Source organism: Rhinoraja longicauda, chromosome 21 (genome assembly GCF_053455715.1).
Source record: "Rhinoraja longicauda isolate Sanriku21f chromosome 21, sRhiLon1.1, whole genome shotgun sequence".
Lineage (NCBI taxonomy): Eukaryota > Metazoa > Chordata > Chondrichthyes > Rajiformes > Arhynchobatidae > Rhinoraja > Rhinoraja longicauda.
The window spans coordinates 14162909-14182361 of record NC_135973.1 but is presented as its reverse complement, the minus strand read 5'-3'; the positions used below and the strand labels follow the sequence as shown (position 1 = coordinate 14182361).

The window sequence follows — 19453 nt, the reverse complement described above, 5'->3', positions numbered from 1 at the left end:
AAAAAGACAGAGAGACTGCCGGTGAGCCGCAGCTGCAGAACGTAGCCACGCACCAGTTAATGGGCCGGTGTCTGAAGCTGCAGCAATCAGTAAATTCCCTGTAGACAGACACAAAAAGCTGGAGTAACTCAGCCGGTCAGACAGCATCTCTGGAGAAAAGGAATGGGTGACGTTTCGGGTCGAGCCCTTTCACTGCTCCACTCCCTCCACGTGACCATTAAACCCTCTCGCCTCTGGGAAGGGCGGCGACCGGGCCTGCGGTCGCCTGGCGACGGGTTGCTTGGCGGGGCTTGCGGTTGCCTGGCGAGCGGAGCCGGGGCCGCGCATCGCCGAGGCGGTCACGTGCTCCGTCCCGCTTCCGCAGCCCACGCGCCGCTTCCGGATGGCCGCGCGCCCGGCGGGCGATGGCGACTCGGCACAGGGCGGCGATCTTCCGCCATCACCACCAGCTGCTCGCTCGGCCCTCCTGGCGCCCGGCCGCAAGCACCGTGTGTGCATGGTGTCAGACTTCTTCTACCCCAACATGGGCGGGGTGGAGAGCCACATCTATCAGCTGTCGCAGTGCCTGATCGAGCGCGGCCACAAGGTGATCGTGCTAAGCCACGCGTACGGCGAGCGGCGCGGCGTGCGCTACCTGTCCCACGGCCTCAAGGTCTACTACCTGCCGCTGCGGGTCATGTACAACCAGTCGACGGCCACCACCCTCTTCCACAGCCTGCCGCTCGTGCGCTGCGTGCTGGTGCGCGAGCGCGTCAGCGTCGTGCACGCGCACAGCTCGTTCTCGGCCATGGCCCACGACGCGCTCTGGCACGCGCGCGCGCTGGGGGTGCGCACCGTCTTCACCGACCACTCGCTCTTCGGCTTCGCCGACCTCAGCTCGGTGCTGACCAACAAGCTGCTCACCGTGTCGCTGTGCGACGCCAACCACGTCGTCTGCGTCTCCTACACCAGCAAGGAGAACACCGTGCTGCGGGCGTCGCTCTGCCCCGACTGCGTCTCCGTCATCCCCAATGCCGTCGACCCGACGGACTTCATCCCCGAACCTGGCCGGGCCGAGCCGGGCGCCGTCACCGTGGTGGTGGTCAGCAGACTGGTGTACAGGAAAGGTACGGCCACTCTCTGCCCCCCCCCCCCCCCCCCCCCCCGGGCTCCTCCGTCCTTCCTCACACCGCTTATACACCAGCACCAAAACGAAAAATATCATCACATTACATTCACGTTGAAGATAGACACAAAAAGTTGGAGTAACTCAGCGAGTCACACAACCCGCCACCTACACAATTAACATATTCCCCGTTTGGATCATTGACATTTATTTCAAGTTATTTAACACTTATGCTTAAAATATTTTAAAAGTGCAACTCTGCAGAAAAATTGCCGGTTACAATTTTGTCACCTTTATCTCAGCTGCGCAAACTTAACTTACCTCTTAGTTATACATCAAGTCAAGTCAAGTCAAATTTATTTGTCACATACACATACTCGATGTGCAGTGAAATGAAAGTGGCAATGCCTGCGGGTTGTGCACAAAAAGAATTACAGTTACAGCATATAAATAAAGTTAATAAGTTACTAAACATAGCACAAAAAGTGTCGACAAAAATTTAGTCTCTGGGGTTATAAAAGTTGACAGTCCTGATGGCCTGTGGGAAGAAGCTCCGTCTCATCCTCTCCGTTTTCACAGCGTGACAGCGGAGGCGTTTGCCTGATCGTAGCATCTGGAACATTCCATTACTGGGGTGGCAGGGGTCCCTCATGATCTTGCTTGCTCTGGATCTGCACCTCCTGATGTATAGGTCCTGCAGGGGGACGAGTGTAGTTCCCATGGTGCGTTCTGCCGAACGCACTACTCTCTGCAGGGCCATCCTGTCCTGGGCAGAGCTGTTCCCAAACCAGACTGTAATGTTGCCGGACAGGATGCTCTCTACAGCCCCAGAGTAGAAGCAATGAAGGATCCTCAGCGACACTCTGAATTTCCTCAGTTGTCTAAGGTGGTAAAGGCGCTGCTTAGCCTTACCCACCAGTGCGGCAATGTGCGTTGCCCACGTCAGATCCTCTGCGATGCGGACTCCCAAGTATTTGAAACTGCTCACCCTATCCACAATAGACCCATTTATCTCGAGTGGCGTGTACGTCCTTGGATGTTTAGCCCTTCTGAAGTCCACAATCAGCTCCTTTGTTTTAGTGACATTCAAGAGGAGGCTATTGTCCTGACACCAGAGTGCCAGATCAGCCACCTCCTCCCGGTAGGCCTTCTCATCGTTGTTGGAGATCCGGCCCACCACCACAGTGTCATCAGCAAACTTGATGATGGAGTTTGAGCTGAACCTGGCCCCACAGTCATGTGTGTACAGGGAGTACAGTAGGGGGCTAAGGACGCAGCCCTGGGGGGATCCTATGTTCAGGGCGAGGGAGCTAGATGTGTGTTCCCCCATCCTGACCACTTGGGGCCTGGCAGTGAGAAAGTCCAGGACCCAGGCACACAGAGGGGTGCTAAGCCCCAGTTCCAGCAGCTTCTCAACCAGTCTGCTGGGGACTATTGTGTTGAATGCTGAACTAAAGTCAATGAACAGCATCCTCACATAGCCCCCCTGGCTGTCCAGATGAGAGAGAGCGGTGTGTAGAACCTGGGAGACCGCATCATCCGTGCACCTGTTCGGACGGTATGCGAACTGTAATGGGTCCATGTTGCGAGGAAGGAGGGCGCAGATGTGCTTCTTGACTAGCCTCTCAAAGCATTTCATGACAACCGAGGTGAGGGCCACCGGTCGGTAGTCATTTAAACACGCTGGAGAGGCATTCTTTGGCACCGGTACAATGATGGATCTTTTGAAGCATGCAGGGACCACGGACTTTGCCAAGGAGAGGTTGAATATTGTGGTGAGCACTGGAGCAAGCTGAGTAGCACAAGACTTTAGTACTCGCCCAGATATACCATCTGGGCCTCCAGCTTTCTTCGTGTTCACACGCGTCAGAGCCCACCTCACCTCATGCTCGGACACCGAGAATGTGTGCACATCCCCGGCGGTGGATCCCCCTCCAGCCTCGCAAGCCAGCGCCCCTTCGGTGCTGTTTTTAGACGGCGAGCTGGTGGTGTTACCCGTCTCAAACCGTGCGTAAAAAGAGTTCAGGTCATCAGCTAAGGAGGAGCCGGCACTTCCGGTTGAGGGGGTGCTGGACCGGTAGCTAGTTATAGTCTGTAGCCCCTGCCAAAGGCGCCTGGTGTCCTGCTGCTCCATCTGTGACTCCATCTTGTCCCGGTACCTCTTTTTTGCATCCTTCACTGCCCTTCGCAGTCGGTAGGACTCTCCCTTGTAGTCGTCCATGTTGCCGGATGCCAGGCCGGAGTTGTAAGCAGCGGTGCGAGCATTCAAGGCCACGCGAATAGACCTGTCCACCCAGGGTTTTTGGTTAGGGAAGATACTGACCCTTACCGTGGGGATGATGGTATCGGCTATTGTGGCAATGAAGTCCGTAACCGCTTCCGCAAACTCATTTACGTCTCTGGAACTTGCTTGGAACATGTTCCAGTCGACTTCGCTCAGTGCATCCTGCAGCATGGCCTCTGAATGGTCAGCCCACCGCTTTACGTCCCTCGTCACTGTCGCTTCCCGTACTATCCGTTGTTTGTACTCCGGCAGCAGGAAAATGGCAGCGTGGTCAGATTTCCCAAAAGGAGGGAGAGAAACGGCCTTGTAGCCTTTCCTGAACGGCTTGTAGCAGTGGTCCAAAGTTCTTTCCCCCCTGGTGACACATGTGATGTGTTGGTAGAAGTTGGGCATGACCTTTTTGAGATTTCCCCTATTGAAGTCTCCAGCCACCAGCACAGCCGCATCAGGGTTCTTGTTTTGGTGTTGACACAACACATCGTGTAGGGTGGACAGTGCCACGTCGGTGTCCGAATGCGGTGGGATATAGTCGGCTGTGATGATCACCGAGCTGAACTCCCGGGGAAGGTAGAATGGTCGGCATAAGATAGTTAGATGTTCCAGGTCCGGCGAGCAGGAATGAGAAAGCGTCTTAATATTCCCAGGATTACACCAGTTATTATTGGTCAAGAAGCAGACTCCTCCGCCCTTGGATTTCCCGGATTCTTCCGTTCTGTCCGCCCGGAAAACAGTGAAGGACTCGGATGGGCAGATCACCTGGTCAGGCACCAGCGGGGTCAGCCATGTTTCGGTCAGACAAAGGATGTTGCAGTTCCTTATGTCCCTCTGGAATCTGATCCTTGCCCTCAGGTTCTCCAGGGACTGGACGTTGGCCAGAAGTATGCTGGGCAGAGGTGGACGTAAGGCTTGGGTTCTCAGCCTGTTCCGAATCCCCCCTCGCTTCCCTCTGTGTTTTTTCCGACTTTCCCACTGACCTGCGCTCCCACTGCTGCTGCCGCGGTGCGCTCCTTTGATGATCTCTATCGGTATATCGGTGAGTAGATTTCTGCTTAATAGTGCTCCTGTAGCGCTCGAGTTTAATTTTACGAGCGTTTCCCGGTCGTACATTGGTTAATGCTAACTGCTAGCACACGCTAGAGCACTTGGGGATAATTTTAAAATAAACATACCAGTTTAAAACGCACAGTTCCCGCAGAGAACCAAAATCAGACCAAAATTGGTGAGGTGGTTAATTATGAAATATTAACAGGGAAATATTAACAAGAGAGTTAGATAGAGCTCTGGGGGCTAGTGGAATCAAGGGATAAGGGGAGAAGGCAGGCACATTACTGATTGTGGATGATCACCCATGATCACAATGAATGGCGGTTCTGGCTCGAAGGGCCAAATGGCCTCCTGCACCTATTTTCTAACATCTCTGGAGAAAAGGGATAGGTGACGTTTCAGGTCGAGAACCTTCTTCAGACCCAAAACGTCACCTACTTTTATCCAGAGATGTTATGTGACCCGCTGAGTTACACCAGTTATTTGTGTCTATCTTCGGTTTAAACCAACATCTGCAACATCCTTCCAACACATTACGTTTACATTGTTTGATTTTGTGTGTGTGTATATATTTTTTCAGATTTTCTCGTTTATTATATTGTTTACAGTGTACTGTGCTTACATTTTCTGTTAGGCTGCTGCAAGTAAGAATTTATTTGTGTAGGAAGAAACTGCAGATGCTGATTTGCACCGAAGATAGACACAAAATGCTGGAGTAACTCAGTGGGACAGGCAGCATCTCTGGAGAGAAGGAATGGGTGATGTTTTGGATCTGAAAAAGGGTCTCGGCCTGAAACGTCATGCATTCTTTCTCCCCACCTGTAGAAGTTCAAGACTCTCTGACATGCTGAACCTTGGTGGGCTTTTTTTATAATTGCATCAGTGCATTTTTTTAAAGGTTGTCCATCTGTGATGTTAACTCTGTCCAATGATGTTACCTGACCTGAACATCTACACTACTTTTTGTTTTTATTTCACCCTCTCCCTTTCGAAGATATTCTGCAACCAATTTTAACGGATAATGTTAAAAGAAATGCTCTCTAGTAATATCCAAGTCCTTCCATTTCATCTTGCTTTAACCCTGATTACACTCATGTGAAGTACGTTGTTTTGTGTAACTTAATAGACAATAGGTGCAGGAGTAGGCCATTCGGCCCTTCGAGCCAGCACCACCATTCAATGTGATCATGGCTGATCATTCTCAATCAGTACCCCGTTCCTGCCTTCTCCCCATACCCCCTGACTCTGCTATCCTTAAGAGTTCTATCTAGCTCTCTCTTGAATGCATTCAGAGAATTGGCCTCCACTGCCTTCTGAGGCAGAGAATTCCAAAGATTTACAACTCTCTGACTGAAAAGGTTTTTCCTCATCTCCGTTCTAAATGGCCTACCCCTTATTCTTAAACTGTGGCCCCTGGTTCTGGACTCCCCCAACATTGGGAACATGTTTCCTGCCTCTAACGTGTCCAACCCCTTAATAATCTTATGTTTCGATAAGATCCCCTCTCATCCTTCTAAATTCCAGTGTATACAAGCCTAGTCGCTCCAGTCTTTCAACATATGACAGTCCCACCATTCTGGGAATTATCCTAGTAAACCTACGCTGTACACCCTCAATAGCAAGAATATCCTTCCTCAAATTTGGAGACCAAAACTGCACACAGTACTCCAGGTGCGGTCTCACTTGGGCCCTGTACAACTGCAGGACCTCTTTTCGCCTATACTCAACTCCTCTTGTTATGAAGGCCAACATTCCATTGGCTTTCTTCACTGCCTGCTGTACCTGCATGCTTCCTTTCAGTGACTGATGCACTAGGACACCCAGATCTCGTTGTACTAACTTGGCACCATTCAGATAATAATCTGCCTTCCTATTTTTACCACCAAAGTGGATAACCTCACACTTATCCACATTAAACTGCATCTGCCCACTCACACAACCTGTCCAAGTCACCCTGCAACCTCATAGCATCTTCCTCACAGTTCACACTACCACCCAGCTTTGTATCATCTGCAAATTTGCTAATGGTACTTTTAATCCCTTCATCCAAGTCATTAATGTAAATAGCTGCGGTCCCAGCACCGAGCCTTGCGGTAACCCACTAGTCACTGCCTGCCATTCTGAAAGGGACCCATTTATCCCCACTCTTTGCTTTCTGTCTGTCAACCAATTTTCTATCCATGTCAGTACCCTACCCCCAATACCATGTGCTCTAATTTTGCCCACTAATCTCCTATGTGGGACCTTGTCGAAGGCTTTCTGAAAGTCGAGGTACACCACATCCACCGGCTCTCCCCTGTCAATTTTCCTAGTTACATCCTCAAAAAATTCCAGAAGATTAGTTAAGCATGATTTCCCCTTTGTAAATCCGTGCTCAGAACGATCCTGTTACTGCTATCCAAATGTTCTGCAATTTCGTCTTTTATAATTGACTCCAGCATCTTCCCCACCACTGATGTCAGACTAACTGGTCTATAATTTCCTGTTTTCTCTCTCCCTCCTTTCTTAAAAAGTGGGATAACATTAGCTACCCTCCAATCCACAGGAACTGATCCCGAATCTATAGAACATTGGAAAATGATTACCAATGCGTCCACAATTTCTAGAGCCACCTCCTTAAGTACCCTGGGATGCAGACCATCAGGCCCTGGAGATTTATCAGCCTTCAGTCCCATCAGTCTACCCAACACCATTTCCTGCCTATTGTGGATTTTCTTCAGTTCCTCCGTCTCCCGAGGATCTCTGGCCACTAGAACATCTGGGAGATTGTTTGTATCTTCCTTAGTGAAGACAGATCCAAAGTACCGGTTCAACTCATCTGCCATTTCCTTGTTCCCCATAATATATTCCCTTGCTTCTGTCTTCAAGGGACCCACATTTGCCTTAACTATTTTTTTCCTCTTCACATACCTAAAAAAGCTTTTACTATCCTCCTTTATATTATTGGCTAGCTTACCCTCATCCTTTCTCCCCGTATTGCCTTTTTAGTTATCTTCTGTTGCTCTTTAAAAGAGTCCCAATGTCCATTGCTGCATAAAATTGTTTAAGACTTGCTGTTATTATGTAATGCATTTTATTTTATTTAAAATCATGCTTTAATTCCAAAAGAAAAGCAATTATGAATGTTCTGATTTGGAGAATCTTCTATGTGCTATACTGACAAATGTATGAGAGCAAATTAAATTCATTGTTTTAGGTTTGAGCTTTAGATTTTTTTAATTGCTCATGTTAATATTTGTTAATATACATTTAGGAATTGATTTACTTGCTGGGATAATTCCTGAATTGTGCCTTAAGCATCCAGATTTACACTTTCTCATTGGTGGTGAAGGACCTAAACGAATAGTATTAGAGGAAGTTCGGGAAAAGTACCAGCTTCATGACAGGTAATGAGACTTCTCTTGTGAGATAGGAAACAAGTATTTGATGGTCTCCTTCAAAATGTTGGTTTAATTTATAAGCAGTTTTGAATTACCAGGCATTACATGCTGTTCATATACTGTAGGTTTAGTATTAGTTTAGAGATACAATGTGGAAATAGGCCCCTCGGCCTACCGAGACCATGCCGACCAATGATCACCCGTACACTAGTTCTATCCTACATACTAGGGACAATTTACAAAAGGTAATTAACCAACAAACATGCAAGTCTTTAGTATGTGGGAGGAAACCAGAACACGCAGAGAAAATCCACGTCAACACGGAGAATGCAAACTCTGTACAGACAACGCCCATAGTCAGGATCATATCCGAGTCTGTGGCACTGTAAGACAGCAAATCTGCCACGAGGAATTAAAAAATCTACGCCGTTTACATGCAGCAGTATCTCTCGAAGGTAAGATGTATTGTAAGTATAGGCGGCAAAAAATACTTGCAAACAAAGAAATGGCTGCAATGTCTGTACATTGAGCCCCAGCTCTATAGTGCTGTTCGAAAGTCTAGATCATGCATTGGATAGCATGAAAGAGATCCTGGTGACAACAAGTTGCAGAAGAGATGAGGGAATATTTAGTCCCACTGTGTGAGTGGTAAGGATTTGAAACTCTGAAAGAATGATAATCTCGTCGTATTTAAACAGAACTCGATGTACTGTGACCTGCAAGGCTACTGACAGTGCTGAAAGGTGTGATACGGCTAGAATGACTAGTGCAGACACAATGAACATAATGATCATCCTTTTCATAATTTTATACAATTAATGGCAAGAACTTAGCTTAACAATAATGCAGGAGAAAAAAATTACATACCAGAGTTAAAATTAAAAAGTTATCTCTAGCATTGTTTACTTTCGGCAACTTCATTACAACAGTGGCGTACCTGGTAGAGCTACTGTCTCAAAGCGCCAAAAACCCGGATTCGAGCCTAACCTCGGGTGCACGCTCCCTGTTTCTTCCAAATGTTCAGTTTTTCTCCCATAACTCAAAGACGTGCGGGTTTATAGGTTAATTGTGTCCTGTAAGTTGCCCCTAGTGCTTAAGGAGAGGCTGCTTGAGTGCGATAACAGAATTTCTTTGTGAACAGGTGATCGATAGTCGGCGTGGACTCGATGGACAAATAGGCCTGTTTGCATGCTGTATCATTCAATCAGTCAAACAACCCTAGCCTCCCACCTCATCCTCCTTCAATTTCATGCAATCACTGAATTCCTTAAGAACACCATCATATTTACAGCTACATTTTTGTGCAATCCTCTAATGTAGACATATATCTAGGAATTTGTCAGATTTTAGAGCTACTAATTTCTCTATGAATATTAATTGATTTGTTTCAGGCTCTTACTAGACTTGGGGTTAGTCACCATTTGTTATGTTTGTTATGTCTTCAGAACAGAAGACCAAAAGAAAATGTATATTATCAGCCATTTCCATATTCTCGTAGTAGTAGTTTCACCTGCCCCTGACTCTAAGGGATGCATGTTTACTATTTCTGTTGACTTTTTATATATTAATAGTCCTTTTAGAATTTAAAAAATAATTCTTGCTGGTTTGCTGTTGCATTCTTACTGAGAAATTGAGACCAGCACCCAATCAGGCCTCCTTCGAGAACAAAAAATGAAATTGATCAAAAAGACAGCTGATTATAGTATTGGGATGATTTACATCTAGAAACGAGTACTAAATGGTATCTCGCACATAAACTGATGCTTTACCATGCAGCAGACAGAGAATAAAACTTTTCACTCAGAGGGTGGGAGATAAGTGGAATGAGCTGTAGTAGAGGCGAGTGCAATTACAACATTTAAAAGACATTTGGACAGGTATGTGGATAGGTAAAGTTTAGCACCATATGGGACCAGCTCAGAGAGGCAACTGGGTCAGTGTGGACAAGAGCCTTTTTCAATGCTGTGTAAGTCTGATACTAAAATTCTTTCTTGAATCCTAATTTAAAGTTAAACATGTTGTTCAATTTAATGCAATTCATCTGCAATAGTTTATGTTACTTGTTAAGTATGTATTTATCTTTGCTTTAACTTTATAATGTTTTGGTCTTTTTAGAGTTCGACTTCTCGGTGCCCTTGAGCATAAAGATGTGAGAGATGTTTTGGTGCAGGGTCACATTTTTCTCAACACTTCTCTGACTGAAGCTTTTTGTATGGCAATAGTTGAAGGAGCAAGTTGTGGTCTTCAGGTAAAGCTATTCTAAATTTTCCACTCTAAAGAAATTTTAGGTCATATATGGTGTATTTGTAAACAATAGAATTCACATCATGAATTTGAAAATAATGTTCTCAGTCAAAGTTTCCTGTGCTTTATTAATAATTGAATAAATTTAAAGGTGACTACAGCTGGAAGAATTAATGCTACCAGGAAGATCAGAATTAACATTTACATTTGCGTCTATACAAATGAAATTATTAAATTATTTCCTTATCAGCCCCGCAGTCAACAGTGTGGGCTAAAATCAGCAAACCCTCCGAAGGAGTAGTTTTGCCCATTCATTTGGTAGAAGTCTAAGAATAAAGGGGAGGCCATTTAAAACTGAGGTGAGAAGAAACTTTTTCACCCAGAGAGTTGTGAATTTGTGGAATTCTCTGCCACAGAAGGCAGTAGAGGCTAATTCACTGGATGAATTTAAAAGATAGAGCTCTAGGGGCTAGTGGAATCAAGGGATATGGGGAGAAGGCAGGCACAGGTTACTGATTGTGGATGATCAGCCATGATCACAATGAATGGTGGTGCTGGCCCAAAGGGTCAAATGGCTGCCTCCAGCACCTATTTTCCATGTTTCTTTTTTTATTTTATTTTTTTTATTTTTGAAAAGCATATGTACAAATAGAAATAAAAAAACACATTTGTTACAGAGTTCTTACATAGCTTCAATTTTTAAATTTTTAAAGAGAGAAAGTAAAAATAAAAAAAACTATAAACTATTGGGAAGAGAGAATAAGAATAAGAGGATTAAAAAAAAAAAGATCTAACTATAAAAATTAAAGGGAGTAGATCCTGGAGACAATAACCACAGTTGTACATCCAACCCCTAACTCAAGTTTCAATTTTTAATTTAAATTTTTTATTTTAGTCCTGTGCCAAACCCATTTACTTTTCTAAAAATTCAATAAATGGAGACCATATTTTAAAAAATAACTCGGGTTTGTCAATTAAGGCAAATCTTATTTTTTCCAAATGCAGGGTCTGTCATTTCCGTAGTCCACATTTTAATTGTGGGGGTTATTGTTTTTTTCCAAAATTTAAGTATTAATTTTTTCGCAGTTATTAGACTGTAATCAAGAAAGTGTACCTGACTTGTTGTAAAATTTGTAGTATGTTCTGATAATCCTAATATAATTAATTTTGGATCCATATCCAATTTTTTGTTAATAACTTTAGAAACTATTTTAAAAATCTCCAACCAGAAGTTTTGCATTTTTATACAAGTTACGAAAATATGAGTTAAATTAGCTTCTTGAAATTGACATTTATCACAAATAGGAGAGATATTAGGAAAAATCCTATTTAATTTCGTCTTCGAATAATGTAATCTATGTATTATTTTAAATTGTATTAAGGAATGTCTAGTATTTAATGAACATTGGTGTATATGTTGTAAACTTTCATCCCATATATCTTGCATTATGAGTTGATTCAATTCGTCCTCCCATGCTCGTCTATAAGATTCTGATGACGGAATGTCAGTGTCAAGGAGAGTATTATAAATAAAGGATATTAATTTATTTGAATTATAATGTCGATTCAGGCATACATCAAGTGTTTCTGGACCTCTAAACTTATATTCTTGCATGTGTGATTTTACATAATCTCTAAGTTGTAAATATCTAAAATAATTATTAACATGTAATCCGTACTTCTGCTGTAAATCCTGAAAAGAAAGAAAAGTTCCCTTATGATAAAGATCTCCCACCCTTTTAATTCCATAACTTTTCCATTGAGCAAATCCTCTATCTAAGACAGACGGTTTAAAAGAAGGGTTATTCGCAATAGGAAGGAAAACAGATAATTTACTCAATTTTAACGTAAGATTTAATTGTTTCCAGGTACGGATAACACTGTGTATAATGGGATTACCTCCATATGTTTTTTTATTTAAATTTATTGGAGCTAAGAGGATCGCACCAATATCAAATGGTAAACAATCCTCTTTCTCCATCTTTAACCAATCCGGTTGTTGATCAGAATCATCCAACCAGCAGGTTATATTTTTAATATTAACTGCCCAATAATAAAATAAGAAGTTAGTTTTAGACTTGCATAGATGTCTTTTATTTATAATATGAGTCTTGTAGTCCCAAATAAAATTAGTAACAATTGAATCAATTTTTAAAAAAAACTTTTTTGGAAGATAGATCGGAATTGCTTGAAATAAGTATAGTAGCTGTGGAAGAAAGATCATCTTTATAGCATTACTACGACCAACTAATGATATAGGAAGTGTTTTCCAAAATTGAATATTTCTGTGTAATTTAGTGAGTAAAGGAGGAAAATTTAATTTAAATAAAGAAGTATATTTCCTAGTCACGTAAATTCCAAGATATTTTAACTTTTCATAGGCAATTTTAAAAGGAAATTGTTGAAGTATGGCCGGATTATGCTCCATTATTGGCATAATTTCACTTTTGTACCAGTTAATTCTATAACCTGAAAATGAACCAAATTGAGTTATGAGATTTAATAAATTCGGAATGCTAATTTCTGGTTTTGTAATATATATTAATACATCATCCGCATGTGATTAATACATCATCACAATGAATGGTGGTGCTGGCTCAAAGGGTCAAATGGCTGCCTCCAGCACCTATTTTCCATGTTTCTAGGTGCTTGAGAGCCACAGTTGTGGTGGGCATTGAAGACCCTCAGCAGAAATTCTGATTCTGCAAATGGGGAGAGTAGCATGGGGTATTCAGCAGGGAGATTTCTTGCGCATTGTTGACAGGAAATGATGTGGCATTATCTAGTCTACAATTTTAGAATATACAGCATGCAAACAACTTGTCCATGCTGACCAAGTTACCTAACCTGAGCTAGTTCCATTTGTCTGCATTTGGCACATATCCCTCTGAACCTTTCCTATCCATGTGCTTATCTAATTGTTATAATTGTACCTGTCTCTACTATTTCCTCTGGCAGCTTGTTCCATTTGTCCTCAATCCTCTTGAAAACGTTGCCCCTCAGGTGTCCTTTAAATCTATTCCATCTCTCCTTAAATCTATGCCCTCTAATTTTAGACTTTCTTTCTGTGGGGAAAAAGACTGTGATCATTAACTATCTCTGCCCCTCATGATTTTATTCACCTTTATAACGTCACCCTTCAGCCTCCTACGCTCCACACAGTTCCCCCTTCTCTCTACCCTGTCCCTTCACTGTTCTTTATCATACCCCTATTTTTGCTATCTGAATTGCTGTTGGACAAGATATGCTCTGGGAATGCGGCGAAGTCTGGAGGTTGACTGGTAGACTTTGATTCACAATATAACAATAAGAGGCTGTTGCTTGATTAATCTCCTGGACTACTGCGGCCTTTGGCACCAGTCTGCTGGTGTTATTAAAGAGCACCGCAGAGTCAGTTGGACTGGATTAGTCTTTGGATGGTGATGGTTACTGAATGATTCCCCCTCTTTCATGCACTGGCCACCTATCCCATATTGAACTGGTATCTCCAGTGAATGTTGTTATTTGTTTTATTTATACATTTACAATGAATCTGTAGTTGTATTTTTCTTCTTGCCTTAACTTCAATTGCTTTTATAACAGGTTGTCAGTACGAAGGTTGGTGGAGTGCCAGAGGTTCTACCTGAGGATCTGATCATATTATGTGAGCCCACTGTGAAGTCCTTGTGTGAAGGATTGGAAATCGCCATTACTCGCCAACGGCTGGGATCACTGCCACCAACGGAAACAATCCACAACAGAGTGAAGAACTTGTACACATGGAGGAATGTGGCAGAGCGTACTGAAAAGGTGCATACTTCCTGTAAAGTAATTCGTTTAACCTTAACATACGGTGTGTTGTAGTGCGTGCGGTCGCCACAGAAATCAGGCCAGACGCCAGGTAAGTAGTAACAATACTTTATTCTGCAACGAACACTCACACCGCATTAAAACTCGTGAGTCGAAACACCCAAAACCCTTTATAGCCCCAGACCACCTGACCCAAGGGAAATGACCCAGGAAGTGACCTAATCCCCCCCCCCACCCACTGAGTGCCGAGTGGAATGACCAAGGGAGTGGCCTAGCCCCCGGGCGCTGCCACAGGACCCCCCCCCCCCCAAGAACCGAAGGCAAGAAACGGAAAGGGGGTCTTGGATATCGGGGAACTCGGCCAGAACTCGCGAGAACGTAGTGACCACGGACGACAGGGGCCCATCAGGGCGCACGACCGGGTCGCCCAAGCGGAGGAAAACGGGCTGCAAAGTGACGGAGTGCACCAAACGCTGCCGCTTAACGTCCACGAGCAGGGAATGTGCCCGTAGGAAGTCCGCACCCAGCAACGGCTGGGACACATCCGCAATAACGAATGGCCACGAGAAGCTGCCCGCTCCGAAGTTGAGGGAGATCGTGCGCACCCCATACGAGCGGATCGAAGTCCCGTTGGCTGCGGCGAGGAGGGGGCTGCGGTTACCATTACGGAGGTCAGCACGCGAAGGGGGAACAACGCTCACCTCCGCCCCGGTGTCCACAAGGAAACGAGCCCCGGAGCGGCGGTCCCACGCAAACACACGATGAATCTGGCCGGCCGCCGAAGCAATCACTGACGGCTGGCCCCTGCGTTTCCCGGGAACGAACAGGGCTGCCGGCTTTGACGGGCAGAAGGGCCCCACCGCCGATGAAAGTAGCACCAGCCCCCTCTGCTGGCGTCCGTGAAAACGGGCGGCTGTGCGGGCCGATCCGACCACCAGCGACCTCCGGTGGCCTATGGAGGAACTGCCGGCAGGCTGCATGCAGCACCCGGGTCCGACCACCAGCGACCTCCGGTGGCGGGTGGGGGAACTGCAGGCGGGCCGTGCGAAAATGACGCCCCGCCGGCTGGGTGAGCTGCTGAAGCCGGATATCGTCGGGAAGGCTGTCGGGGAGCGGTAGAGATGCGGGCGATCGAGGCCCCTACCTGCGGATCGTCGTCGGCCGTCGGAGGGACTTCCAGCGACCCCGGGTCGAGGGCCAGCTGACGGGCCATCAAGAGTTCATCGGCGCGCCTCCCCACCGCCTGCATGTTGGTGAACGGGTCGTGGAGGAGCTGCTGGCGGAGATTGGACGGCAGCTGCATCAGGTAAGCATGTTTGAATAGAAAGTCGGGCTTGTGCTCGCCCAGCAGCACCAACATGTCGGCCAGTAGTACCGACGGGCGGCGGTCACCCAGGCCCGCCATCCGGAGGATCCGGGCCGCCCGCTCTGAAGGAGGAAGGTCTTGAGGGCCCCGTACTTATCGGTCGTCGGGGGGGCGCGGAGGGAGGGTCGGACCAGGCGCGCGGTGGCCGGGTCGAGGGCGCCGACTACATGAAAATACTTCGTGTCGTCGGCAGTTACGCCCCGCAGGGCGAACTGCGCCTCGGCCTGGTCAAACCAGAAGTCGGGGTCGTCGGTCCACAAGGGAGGCAGCCTCACCGCCATGGCGTGGAGAGCGGCGCGGTCGGCAGGGTCCAGAGGCGGCTGACTGGCAGAGTCGGGTAGCGGAGCGTTCAGGTCCATCGCGACTTGCGAAGGAAAGTCGGGGTCACCAGTGTAGTGGGTGCGGTTGCCACAGAAATCAGGCCAGACGCCAGGTAAGTAGTAACAATACTTTATTCTGCAACGAACACTCACACCGCACTAAAACTCGTGAGTCGAAACACCCAAAACCCTTTATAGCCCCAGACCACCTGACCCAAGGGAAATGACCCAGGAAGTGACCTAATCCCCCCCCCGTCCACTGAGTGCCGAGTGGAATGACCAAGGGAGTGGCCTAGCCCCTGGGCGCCGCCACAGTGTCATAATGAAACTATTTATTATGATGTGCCATTGAGTTGTTAAATTATTTTGTAAAGTTTGCAGAATTAAAACCAGGAAACCTATCTTTGTTGCAACGATGCAACAGAGCAATAATATCTGTTAATTATCCATTATCCACTAAATTCTTATAAAATAAGAAATAAACCAAATTAAGAAGCTTAAATCACAGTATTGTGGCGGCACCCGGGGGCTAGGCCACTCCCTTGGTCATTCCACTCGGCACTCAGTGGACGGGAGGGATTAGGTCACTTCCTGGGTCAGTCCCCTTGGGTCAGGTGGTCTGGGACTATAAAAGGTTTGGGTGTGTCGACTCACGTTCTTCTTGAGTGCGGTGTTTGGTACCACAGGTAATAAAGTTATTAATTACTCACCTGGCGTCTGGCCTGATTACCGCGGTGACCGCACCCACTACACTGGTGACCCCGACTTTCCCTCGCAAGTCGCGATGGACCAGAACCTGCTACTACCCGACTCTTCCAATCAACCACAACCACAACCGCTTTTGGACCTTCCCGCGGACCCTGCCGCCCGCGCCGCTATCCACGCCGTGTCGGTGTGGCTGCCTCCATTGTGGACCGAGGACCCCGACTTCTGGTTTGACCAGGCCGAGGCACAGTTCGCCCTGCGGGGCATAACCGCCGACGCCACTAAATACTTTCACGTGGTCAGCGCCCTCGACCCGGCCACCGCGCGCCTGGTCCCACCCTTCCATTCGGGCGACGACGACCCTCGTGGCTTCCCGTTTCGTTTGGCACGGGTTACGCAAGCAGGTTGGGCATTGGGTGCGCACCTGCATCCCGTGCCAAACCTCAAAGGTACAGCGGCATGTGCGTGCGCCGCTCCAGGAGTTCCCCGTCCCTCGCCACCGTTTTGACCACATCCATGTGGACATCGTGGGGCCGCTGCCGCCTTCTCGGGGTTTCACGTACCTCCTGACAATGGTGGACCGTTTCACGCGGTGGCCGGAGGCAGTTCCACTGCCGGACACGTGTGCCTCTACTTGTGCCCGTGCCTTGGCGGCAAATTGGATTGCCAGATTTGGGGTTCCGCTCCATATTACGTCCGACAGGGGTCCACAATTCACCTCCGAGCTGTGGTCATCCATGGCCCAACTGCTGGGGGTTAACCTGCACCGCACCACAGCGTACCATCCGCAGGCGAACGGCCTGGTGGAGCGTTTCCACCGCCAGCTCAAGGCCGCTCTGAAGGCCCGGCTCGTTGGCCCGGACTGGGTTGACGCGTTGCCTTGTGTTTTACTGGGTGTCCGCACCGCCCCCAAGGAGGACTTGGCCACCTCCTCGGCGGAATTGGTTTACGGGGCTCCGTTGACGGTGCCCGGAGAGTTCGTTCCCTCCGCCCAGGGTCAGGCAGAACAGCCCTCAGCCGCCCTGCAACTCCTTCGGGAGACGGTGGGCTCGCTGGCGCCAGTGCCGACGTCTCGCCACGGTTCGGTGCGGTCACATGTCCCTTCCGCCCTGCAGGACTGTCCTTTTGTGTTCCTGCGTCGGGATGCCGACCGGCCAACCCTTCAGCGGCCTTATGAGGGACCGTTCAAAGTGCTTGAGCGGGGCTCTGCCACCTTCGTGTTGGACATGGGGGGTCGTCCTGAGACGGTCTCTCTTTCACGGCTGAAGCCGGCGCATCTGGACATTAGCCAGCCGGTTCTACTGGGGCAGCCTCGCCCTCGGGGTCGTCCCGCGTCCCGGCCCTTACCCCCGAAGTTCCCGCGGGTGCCTTCCCCTGGCGGGGTGGTTCTGCTTCCTGCGCCCGCCGTGGCGCGCACACGGGCTGGCCGTTTCGTCCGTCCCCCTGTCCGTTTCGTGCCTTCGGTTCTTGGGGGGGGGTCCTGTGGCGGCACCCGAGGGCTAGGCCACTCCCTTGGTCATTCCACTCGGCACTCAGTGGACGGGAGGGATTAGGTCAGTTCCTGGGTCAGTCCCCTTGGGTCAGGTGGTCTGGGACTATAAAGGTTTGGGTGTGTCGACTCACGTTCTTCTTGAGTGCGGTGTTTGGTACCACAGGTAATAAAGTTATTAATTACTCACCTGGCGTCTGGCCTGATTACCGCGGTGACCGCACCCACTACAGTATCCTAATAAGTAGAAGCAGATGTGGGCAGTTCAGCCCTTCAAGCATGCTCCACCATTCGGTACGATCAGAGCTTACCTTTTACGTCAGCATCATTGTCTTGTGCTGGGCTCCCGTAATGTCTTCTGCAAGATTGATTCTTAGTTTAGATTCTCCAGCTTGGTGAAAGATCCACGTGGCATCTACCTTGTCAGTCCATCTAAGTGTTGTGTATGTTTTAATGACATCACCTCTCCCTCTCTCGGAAAATTCAGGCGCTTTCTACATGGATTGTTCCTTTTAGGATAGGATTTTGGTAATAATCTGGTGAACCTTGGTTGGATGCTCTCCAAACTAAGTATATTCTTCCTGGGGTGAGGGCAACAAAATTACCCATAAGATCTCACCAAACTCTCTAATTTCAAGATGATTTTCTTACCTATATATTCTCACATTCTCAAAATAAACACTAGTTTACCATTTGCTGTACTTTGTCCCTCTCTTGCTTTGAAGGCAGAGTAATGATCCCAGATCCGGCACTAATACATAACTGGTTGCTTCTAATCTTGTTCCTCATGATTTTGTTTTAGGTTTATGACCGAGTGGCTAAAGAAGCGGTGTTGCCAATGAACCAACGACTGTACAGATTAATAACCCACTGTGGTCCTGTGGCTGGCTGTATTTTTGCTTTAGTTGCTGTTTTGGACTTCTTTTTCTTGTTGGTCTTGAGATGGTTAGTTCCAGATGACATGATTGACATTGCTGTCGATGCCACAGGTGTGAATGGAGCTTGGAAACAACAAGAACTTGCAACAATTGAAAAACATAAAGCTCTACCTCATACTGAAAGAAACAATCGCAAAGTACAAGTTGATGCTGCTCGGGATTTGGACTCGACTGAATCATAAATTGTTTTTAGCAGCTTTTGTTTTGTTTGACAAAGTATCGGTTTAGTTTCCTGTTGCAGAAGTCGCCATTATAAACTTCAGCTACACAGAAATCGATCAGATTTGTTATATGCTACGGATTAAAAAAACAATGTAATTGACAATATTTCTATATTGGTATAATAATTATAGCTGCCCAAAAAGCTTTCAAACTTTGATTATTTACTTTGTACTATTTGGTCAAACATGCTGTAAAATAGGGAAAATATCATGCAAAATTTCAAATTGCTGGAAAAACAAAAGACTGTCGATGCAGAAAGTAGGGATTTCATTGTTCCATCCTTGGTGCATATGACAATTAAACACGATTCTTGAGATGCTGGAATCTTGAGCAACTAAAAAGTGCTGGAGGAGCTCAGGCATCTGTGGAGGGAAATAAATGGCATTTTGGGTCAGGACCGTTCTTCGGGTTGATGGTCAGGGGCAGAAAGTTGTAAAAGAAAGGTATGAATGGGAGAGAGAGAGAGTTAAATAAGAAAAGAGGAGGAGGAGTGAAATGGAAAGCCAGTGGGAGGGATCTGGGTGGAAAAGGTCAAGAAAGAGGGGAAAGAAGAAAATAGAGGTTTCA

The 19453-nt window shown here is 47.1% G+C and overlaps 1 protein-coding gene across 1 annotated transcript; it reads left to right on the top strand.

Annotated features, from left to right (window-relative positions):
- The first annotated feature begins 284 nt into the window (after positions 1–284).
- On the top strand, positions 285–18847 carry piga (phosphatidylinositol glycan anchor biosynthesis, class A). Its single transcript, XM_078417803.1, has 5 exons — positions 285–1106; positions 7687–7819; positions 9929–10061; positions 13640–13846; positions 18529–18847. The coding sequence occupies exons 1-5, from the start codon at positions 383–385 to the stop codon at positions 18844–18846; spliced, it is 1515 nt and encodes a 504-aa protein (XP_078273929.1). The 5' UTR covers positions 285–382; the 3' UTR covers position 18847.
- The last annotated feature ends 606 nt before the right edge of the window (positions 18848–19453 follow it).

Excerpts from the sequence above, each read along its gene's own strand:
- piga (XM_078417803.1), top strand. The coding sequence starts at position 383 with ATGGCCGCGCGCCCGGCGGGCGATGGCGACTCGGCACAGGGCGGCGAT. Across the intron at positions 7,820-9,928 it reads AAGTACCAGCTTCATGACAG|AGTTCGACTTCTCGGTGCCC; the intron begins GTAATGAGACTT and ends TGGTCTTTTTAG. Across the intron at positions 10,062-13,639 it reads GAGCAAGTTGTGGTCTTCAG|GTTGTCAGTACGAAGGTTGG; the intron begins GTAAAGCTATTC and ends CTTTTATAACAG.